Source organism: Nerophis lumbriciformis, linkage group LG16, assembly GCF_033978685.3.
Source record: "Nerophis lumbriciformis linkage group LG16, RoL_Nlum_v2.1, whole genome shotgun sequence".
NCBI lineage: Eukaryota > Metazoa > Chordata > Actinopteri > Syngnathiformes > Syngnathidae > Nerophis > Nerophis lumbriciformis.
Genome location: NC_084563.2, coordinates 31,334,599 through 31,344,598, shown reverse-complemented (window position 1 = coordinate 31,344,598; position 10,000 = coordinate 31,334,599). Strand labels below are relative to the sequence as shown.

General features: G+C 38.3%; 1 protein-coding gene across 3 annotated transcripts in view; it reads right to left on the bottom strand.

Annotated features, from left to right (window-relative positions):
• The window catches only part of LOC133617179 (microtubule-associated serine/threonine-protein kinase 1-like), a 154,562-nt gene that overhangs the window by 6,906 nt on the left and 137,656 nt on the right, over positions 1 to 10,000 (bottom strand). For all 3 annotated transcript variants that reach the window (XM_061976984.2, XM_061976985.2, XM_061976986.1), the window contains 3 exons: positions 4,617 to 4,861; positions 1,796 to 2,047; positions 1,488 to 1,720 (listed from right to left, as the gene is read on the bottom strand). In XM_061976984.2, coding sequence (XP_061832968.1) covers positions 1,488 to 1,720; positions 1,796 to 2,047; positions 4,617 to 4,861 — 730 coding nt within the window. The remainder of the gene's footprint in view (positions 1 to 1,487; positions 1,721 to 1,795; positions 2,048 to 4,616; positions 4,862 to 10,000) is intronic.

Here is a 10,000-nt window from a genome sequence, read left to right as displayed (position 1 = left end):
TTACAAATAAGAACCGCGATTAATCTGAAAATCGAATTTTTGTTTTTGGCCACCCCTACTTATCATACGTATAAAATGTAACACAAAGTGCATTACAAAAAAAAAAAAAAAAATCAATACAATTTTTAAAAAAAATAAAAAAATAGATTTTTGATTCTTTTGAATAAATAAAGAATCCTTACAAATAAGAACCGCGATTAATTTGGACCACCCCTACTCATCATGCTGATAAAATGTAACACAAAGTGCATTACATTAAAAATATAAAAATGTTAAAAAAAATTAAAACAAAATAAAAAAAATTGATTTTTGATTCTTTTAAATCAATTAAAAATGTTACAAATAAGAATCATGATTCATCTGAAAATCGATTTTTTTGTTTTTGGTCACCCTTACTTATCATACTTATAAAATGTAACAAAGTGCATTACATTAAAAATATAAAAATGTTAAAAAATAAAAATAAAAATATATATATTTTTGATTCTTTCAAATCGATTAAAAATACTTACAAATAAGAATCACGATTAATCTGAAAATCTATTTTTTTTGTTTTTGGCCACCCTTACTTATCATACGTATAAAATGTAACACAAAGGGCATTACATTAAAATTATAAAAATGTTTAAAAAAAAATAAAAAAAATAAAAAAAATTGTTTTTGGATTTTTTCAAATCGATTAAAAATCATTACAAATAAGAATCACGATTAATCTGAAAATCGATTTTTTTTGTTTTGTTTTTGGCCACCCCTACTTATCATACGTATAAAATGTAACACAAAGTGCATTACATTAAAAATATAAAAATGTTATTAAAAAAATTTAAAAATTGATTTTTGATTCTTTTAAATCGATTAAAAATCGTTACAAATAAGAATCACGATTAATCCGAAAATCGATTTTTTGTTTTTGGCCACCCCTACTTATCATACGTATAAAATGTAACACAAAGTGCATTACATTAAAAATATAAAATTAAAAAAAAAAAATAAAAACAATAAAAAATTTTTATTTTTGATTCTTTTAGATCGATTAAAAATCGTTACAAATAAGAATCACGATTAATCTGAAAATCGATTATCTTTTTTTTTTGGGCCACTACTAATCATGCTTATAAAATGTAACACAAAGTGCATTACATTTAAAAAAAAAAAAAAAAAAAAAGTTTAGATTTTTGATTCTTTTGAATCGATTAAAAATTGTTACAAATAAGAATCACGATTAATCTGAAAATCGATTTTTTGTTTTTGGCCACCCCTACTTATCATACTTATAAAATGTAACACAAAGTGCATTACATTTAAAAGAAAGTGCGTAACTTGGCCAGATTGCGCGTACAGTTCAAGCCTTATAGATACAGTATAAACACAGAACAGTTTCAGTCTTGATCAATCACATCGCGACTGCTAAACAATTGATTAGCATCTTCTCCTCCCAGTATTGTGGGTGTTGTGATAATGATGAAGATGAAGATGAAGCTGCTCACCCAGACTATGTGGTGCACGCTGTAGATGTCGCTGTCCCCAATGTAGACCCTGATGGCCCGCAGGGTGAAGCCGTACTTCTTCCCCGAGCGGTGGATGGTGATGGGGGAGCGCAGCACGCTCACCGTGGGGAAGAAGTCCCGACTGGGAGAAGAGTCGCGGGAGGACGGATTGGAGGAGAAGGAGTGAGGCGACATGGGACTGGCCAGCGGGGAGAAACCACCATGCTGGTCCACTACACCAAGCAGGGAGGGAAGAGACTTTAGTCCTGGCAAAACCGTGGACGTGTGGACGTGGGACTTGTCCTCACCAGACGGTATGATGACGGACAGGGCGGTGGCCGAGGCGGATTTGATGACCTTGTTGCCAGCTCTGGAGGTCCGTTTCTCTCCGTCGCCGGACAAATGCGAGTGACGGGCCCTCCGCAGGACCAGGTCGTTGGTGGCCCGGGGCCCCAGGGGGTCGCAGAGCGCCGTCACCACGTCACGGGTCACTGGCGCCGGAGCTGGTGCCGACGTGCTGATGGTCACTCCTGGTGTGTCTCCCTGCCTGGGGGACTTGTCTGTAGGGAGTCACGTCAGCATTACTGGGGACCTGGCCGCTCTAACTCTTTACTGAGGGCCACGTCGCGAGTGTGGCTGCCCTCAGAGGCCACAGTCATTGATGTGGCAGACCACATAGAGTGACGTGATGTGCTGGACCAATTGAAATGATGTGGCGGACCACATTAAATGATGTGGAAGGCCACATTTATTGTCATGACAGACCTCCTTTAAATTACATGGGTGACCATATTAATTGACGTGGCAGACCACTTTAAATGATGTGGCAGACCATATAACATGATGTGGTAGTGCACGTGTAATGATGTAGTGGAGCACATTAAATAATGTGGAAGGAAACGTTTAGAGACATGACAGGCCACTTTTAAATTACATGGGTGACCACATTAATTGATGTGGCAGACCATATGACATGATGTGGCAGTCCACGTGTAATGATGTAGTGGAGCACATTAAATAATGTGGAAGGAAACGTTTAGAGACATGACAGGTCACTTTTAAATTACATGGGTGACCACAGTAATTGATGTGGCAGACCACATTAATTGATGTGGCAGACCATATGACATGATGTGGCAGTCCACGTGTAATGATGTAGTGGAGCACATTAAATAATGTGGAAGGAAACGTTTAGAGACATGACAGGCCAATTTTAAATTACATGGGTGACCACAGTAATTGATGTGGCAGACCACGTTAATTGATGTGGCAGACCATATAACATGATGTGGCAGACCACGTGTAATGATGTAGTGGAGCACATTAAATAATGTGGAAGGAAACGTTAAGAGACATGACAGGCCTACTTTTAAATTACATGGGTGACCACATTAATTGATGTGGGTGACCACGTTAATTGATGTGGCAGACCACATTAATTTATGTGGCAGACCACATTAATTGATGTGGCAGACCATATAACATGATGTTGCAGACCACGTTAATTGATGTGGCAGACCATATAACATGATGTGGCAGTCCACGTTAGTCGTGGCAGACCACATTAATTGATGTGGGAGACCATATAACATGATGTGGCAGACCACGTGAATTGATGTGGCAGACCATATAACATGATGTGGCAGTCCACATGTAATGATGTAGTGGAGCACATTAAATAATGGCCAAATTTAGAGACATGACAGGCCACATTTAAATTACATGGGTGACCACGGTAATTGATGTGGCAGACCATATAACATGATGTGGCAGTCCACGTGTAACGATGTAGTGGAGCACATTAAATAATGTGGAAGGAAACGTTTAGAGACATGACAGGCCACTTTTAAATTATATGGGTGACCACATTAATTGACGTGGCAGACCACATTAATTGATGTGGCAGACCACGTTAATTGATGTGGCAGACCACGTTAATTGATGTGGCAGACCACATTAATTGATGTGGCAGACCACATTAATTGATGTGGCAGTCCACGTTAATTGATGTGGCAGACCATATAACATGATGTGGCAGTCCACATTAATTGATGTGGCAGACCACGTTAATTGATGTGGCAGACCATATAACATGATGTGGCAGTCCACGTGAATTGATGTGGCAGACCATATAACATGATGTGGCAGACCACATTAATTGATGTGGCAGACCATATAACATGGTGTGGCAGTCCACGTGTAATGATGTAGTGGAGCACATTAAATAATGGCCAAATTTAGAGACATGACAGGCCACATTTAAATTACATGGGTGACCACAGTAATTGATGTGGCAGACCATATAACATGATGCGGCAGTCCACGCGTAATGATGTAGTGGAGCACATTAAATAATGTGGAAGGCCACATTTAGAGACATGACAGGCCACATTAAATTATATTACAGACCAAATTAAATGATGTGGCCGACCGGTTTTAATGATCTGGCAGGCCACATTTAATGACATGATGAGGCACCGTAAATGACGTGGCAGATGACACACATTAAACGATGTGACGGCCCTAGTTGAATGATGTGGCTGAGCACATCAAATGATGCGGAGGGCCACATTAATGACATGACAGGCCACTTTAAATGCTGTGATGGACCACATTGAATGACGTGGAAGGCCAATTGAAATGTGGGGGCGGACCGCATTTAATGATGTAGTGGAGCACGTTAAATAATGTGGAAGGCCACTTTAGATGACATGACAGGCCACATTAAATTATATGACAGACCACATTTAAATTGTGGGAGTGACCACATTAAATGATGTGGCGGACCAGATTAAATGATCTGGCAGGCCAGATTTAATGACATGACGAGGCACCGTAAATGATGACTAGAAGTGGCGGGCCACTTTAAATGATGTGTCAGGCCACATGAAAGTCCACTTAAAGCGATGCAACAGACCAGATTTAAACTAGTGAGTGACCACACTGAATGACATTAAAAGATGTGACACACCACATTGAATGATGAGGCGGACCACATAAATGACGTGGTAGGCCACATAAAATGAAGTGGCGGGCCAGATCTGGACCTGGTCCATGAGTTGGACACCTGTGCCGTGGTTACAAGTAGACAAAGGAAGTGGTGACTTGCCCTCAGTGAACATTGCCCACCTGCTCCGTTGACCTCTCTCAGACTGTTCCTCGGCTCCCCGAGGTTGGCGGACGGAGCGCCGGCCCCGTCCAGGGAGGTTCCCCGGACCTTGAAGGGGGCTTGCCTGGTCAGGAAGTCGGACTCACCCTCCATGGGCGAGGCGAAGCGATGCGTGTCCATCAAAGCCGAGAAGCGCCGCCGAGCGCCGAGTGGAGGACTGGCGTCCCCGTCCATGTAGAGCGACTCTGAGCAGGACAGGCGCTTCCTGTATGCGGAGACACTTTGTTTACTGCTAGTTCTTGTTTACTACTAGTTCCTGTTTACTACTAGTTCCTGTTTACTGCTAGTTCCTGTTTACTACTAGTTCTTGTTTACTACTAGTTCTTGTTTACTGCTAGTTCTTGTTTACTGCTAGTTCTTGTTTGCTACTAGTTCTTGTTTACTACCAGTTCTTGTTTACTACTGGTTCCTGTTTACTGCTAGTTCTTGTTTACTACCAGTTCTTGTTTACTGCTAGTTCTTGTTTACTACCAGTTCTTGTTTACTACTGGTTCCTGTTTACTGCTAGTTCTTGTTTACTACCAGTTCTTGTTTACTGCTAGTTCTTGTTTACTACCAGTTCTTGTTTACTACCAGTTCTTGTTTACTGCTAGTTCTTGTTTACTACTAGTTCTTGTTCACTACCAGTTCTTGTTTACTACTAGTTCGTGTTTCCTGCTAGTTCTTTTTTACTACTAGTTCTTGTTTACTACTAGTCCCTGTTTACTGCAAGTTCTTGTTTACTACCAGTTCTTGTTTACTACCAGTTCTTGTTTACTGCTAGTTCTTGTTTACTACTAGTTCTTGTTCACTACTAGTTCTTGTTTACTACTAGTTCGTGTTTCCTGCTAGTTCTTTTTTACTACTAGTTCTTGTTTACTACTAGTCCCTGTTTACTGCAAGTTCTTGTTTACTACTAGTTCTTGTTTACTACCAGTTCTTGTTTACTGCTGGTTATTGTTTACTACCAGTTCTTGTTTACTGCTAGTTCTTGTTTGCTACTACTTCTTGTTTACTGCTAGTTCTTGTTTACTACTGGTTTGTGTTTACTGCTAGTTCTTGTTTACTACCAGTTCTTGTTTACTACTAGTTCTTGTTTACTACCATACTAGTTCTTGTTTACTACTAGATCTTGTTCACTACTAGTTCTTGTTTACTACTAGTTCCTGTTTACTGGTAGTTCCTGTTTACTACTAGTTCTTGTTTACTGCTAGTTATTGTTTACTACTAGTTCTTGTTTACTGGTAGTTCTTGATTATTGCTAGTTCTTGTTTACTACCAGTTTTTGTTTACTACTAGTTCTTGTTTGCTGCTAGTTCTTGTTTACTACCAGTTCTTGTTTACTGCTAGTTCTTGTTTACTACCAGTTCTTGTTTACTGACAGTTCTTTTACTACTAGTTCTTTTTTACTGCTAGTTCGTGTTTACTACTAGTTCTTGTTTACTACCAGTTCTTGTTTACTGCTAGTTCTTGTTTACTGGTAGTTATTGTTTACTGCTAGTTCTTGTTTACTACTAGTTCTTGTTTACTGGTAGTTCTTGTTTACTACTAGTTATTGATTACTGCTAGTTCTTGTTTACTACTAGTTCTTGTTTACTACCAGTTCTTGTTTACTACTAGTTATTGTTTACTGACAGTTCTTGTTTACTGCTAGTTCTTGTTTACTACTAGTTCTTGTTTACTACTAGTTCTTGTTTACTGCTAGTTCTTGTTTACTACCAGTTCTTGCTTACTGCTAGTTCTTGTTTACTACCAGTTCTTGCTTACTGCTGGTTCTTGTTTACTACCAGTTCTTGTTTACTGCCAGTTCTTGTTTACTACTAGTTCTTGTTTACTACTAGTTCTTGTATACTGCCAGTTCTTGTTTACTGCCAGTTCTTGTTTACTACTGGTTTGTGTTTACTGCTACTTCTTGTTTACTACTAGTTCTTGTTTACTGCCAGTTATTGTTTACTACTAGTTCTTGTTCACTACTAGTTCTTGTTTACTACTGGTTTGTGTTTACTGCTAGTTCTTGTTTACTACTAGTTCTTGTTTACTGCCAGTTCTTGTTTACTACTAGTTCTTGTTCACTGCTAGTTCTTGTTTACTACCAGTTCTTGTTTACTACTAGTTCTTGTTTACTACTAGTTCTTGTTTACTGCCAGTTCTTGTTTACTGCCAGTTCTTGTTTACTACTGGTTTGTGTTTACTGCTAGTTCTAGTTTACTACTAGTTCTTTTTTACTGCTAGTTCTTGTTTACTACTAGTTCGTGTTTACTACCAGTTCTTGTTTACTACCAGTTCGTGTTTACTGCTAGTTCTTGTTTACGGCTAGTTCTTGCTTACTGGTAGTTCTTGTTTACGGCTAGTTATTGTTTACTGCTAGTTCTTGTTTACTACTAGTTCTTGATTACTGCTAGTTCTTGTTTACTACCAGTTCTTGTTTACTACTAGTTCTTGTTTACTGACAGTTCTTGTTTACTGCTAGTTCTTGTTTACTACTAGTTCATGTTTACTGCTAGTTCTTGTTTACTACCAGTTCTTGCTTACTGCTAGTTCTTGTTTACTACCAGTTCTTGTTTACTGCCAGTTTTTGTTTACTACTAGTTCTTGTTTACTACTAGTTCTTGTTTACTGCCAGTTCTTGTTTACTACTGGTTTGTGTTTACTGCTAGTTCTTGTTTACTACTAGTTCTTGTTTACTGCCAGTTCTTGTTTAGTACTAGTTCTTGTTCACTACTAGTTCTTGTTTACTGCCAGTTCTTGATTACTACTAGTTCTTGTTTACTGCTAGTTGCAACCTATTCATTAATCCTTCTTTACCCAAATAGTTCCCAGAAAAAACATACAGCGGTGCCTTGGTTTTCATACGCCCCAGTTTTGGTACGATTCTGTGTTCGGCAAAAACAAGTCTTGGTTTTCATACGCCCCAGTTTTAGAACAATCAAAGTCAACCAGAGCCTAAGAGCCCGGGTTTCCAGAGTGTCAGTGAACGCACCACACTGCCAGGGTAAGATCAAGGTTTTTATGGTGATTTATCAAGACTGAAATTGTTCTGTGGGGCATCTTTAGGGTCCTTAACCTTTTTGATCTCTGGGCCCAACTTTTCCACTTTTCTATTCAAAAATTAACACTGAATTAGTCATCTTACTCTTGATTTTATTAGTATTCAATTATTTTATCTAATCTATTTACAGTTTACAACCTTGTCAAATTATATTAAACCAATTTTTTAAATCACAAAGAACATAATTTATTCAACACAAAAACCTTCGACTTAGCTCAGGCTAATTAGAAAATGAATACTAATCAAATATCCTGCATGGAAAGGGACTTACAAATAACTGACGAAAACTACATTTACATATAAACATGTTGTAATAATTATTAATGAAAATGTTTTCTTAACTAAACAATAAAATAAAATCAATACAATTAAAGTGCAAATGAAAACACAGCTTCATCACTTTAGTCATAATTTTTGCCCTTAAAGAAATTTCTCTAAGACTTTATCTCCAGACTTCTTCTGTTTGTTTGATATTGTCATTACTGCCACAAGTGGTGGACAAGTGTATTACAACTGAGTACCGCTGCGGCCCACACGGACCACAGCTGAGAAAAACATATTTTTAGGCGGGGCCGCTCGGGGCCCCAAAAATCAGGGGTTCAATCCATTTAGCGCGACTGTCTTCATGAATATGCAGAAAATATGCTGGCCAGATACAAATATAAGTAAATAGCACTGTGATTGATCAAGACTGAAATTGTTCTGTGGCTTGCGTCTTTAGGGTTTTTAATCAAAGGCGATGGCCGTTTACGACCCCCCCCCCCTGCCTTAGAAACAGCTGTTGCCATGTAATCAGGGAAAGTCCAAATAAAAGAGGAGGCGTACAATCTTTCGTCAGAGCGTGGGATGACACTGTCCAAGGGTACAGTGTCTACGCGTTTCTCCTCATTGAGCCAAATTGAATTCTGTCTCTGTTTAATTCCTTGCTTCTGGTCTTGTTTAATAGATGTCATCAGTGTTTGAACCTGACACACAGAGATGATTGTTTATTGAACACGTAAACTTTAGGCTTATTTTAGGATATTTAGAAAAATAAGCACTAAATATACTCCATAAGAAGGGACTCATAAATAACTGACGAATTATAAAAGTGCATACAATTATGTTGTGCCGAAATAAATGAACTAAATTAGTAATGAAAATGTTTTCTAAAGAACCCTTCACTAAAATCAAAGAGCAAAAAAAAACCACAGCTTCATTACTTTAGTCATATTTTTTGCGATTAAGAAACTTCTCTGCGACGTAATCTCCAGACTTCTTCTGTTTGTTTGATATTGTCATTACTGCCACAAGTGGTGGAAAAGTGTATTACAACTAAACAAGATAGTGATGTTAAATGTTCATTTATCAATTTTGTTCATCACGCATATGACATTCTGCATTGTTTTATGCATGCAAAACTGTATTTAATTATGGTATGGATTATTTGGGTTTTCAACAAAGCCCTTTGAATGTATCAATAATAAAACAAATAGGTACCACTGTTGCTCCAACATGTATAAAATGTTCCAAAACATAAAAAAACGTATATTTGAATATAATGACGTGATATAAATAAAGTAGGGAAACGTTAGTTTTGTTTCAAAATAAAAATCTTGCCTTCTAAACATTTCCATTCTTGACAATAATCCCTTGTAACCGTGGTAACGCGGTTAATAAAAGATGATATCATCCAAAGATGACAATCATTCATACTCCTTTCGTAATTCAGACAAAACATGTGATGAAAACACCGGAACTTCCTTTAATAAAGGAGCTATACAGAATACGGAGACAGCTCCTACTTGAAATGTTCCAAGAAAATCCAATATGGAAGGCCATAAATAAGCAGAACGTGTGAATGATTTATTATTTTGAAATGTGCATGAAGCGCTGAAATGGAGTGAGGGGACGCCATCGCCATCCTATTATCCTGATCCCCTTGTCAGGTGTTAACGTTTCAAGTCAGCAGGTGACACGCACAGTTAGCAACACTGGTGTTTAATAACTGCCACCATCAGCTCACATTGTTCATGTACGCGGGCCCTAAAAGGGAAACCCCACGGCTGTGAAAGCGCTTTTTAATTGCCGAGCCAGCGCCGTGATGACAGACGAGGGGCGAAGAAGCCATGTCGGCTCATTACCGGGAGTAAGGAACAACTTCAAGTCATGACTGAAGTATTTCTGGGGCTTAAAACCGTGTTTTTTTAACCATTGTTGGACCTTCAAAAATGATGTGTTTCTCAGCTGTGGGCTGTACTCAGTTGTAATACACTTTTCCACCACTTGTGGCAGTAATGACAATATCAAACAAACAGAAGAAGTCTGACGCCAACA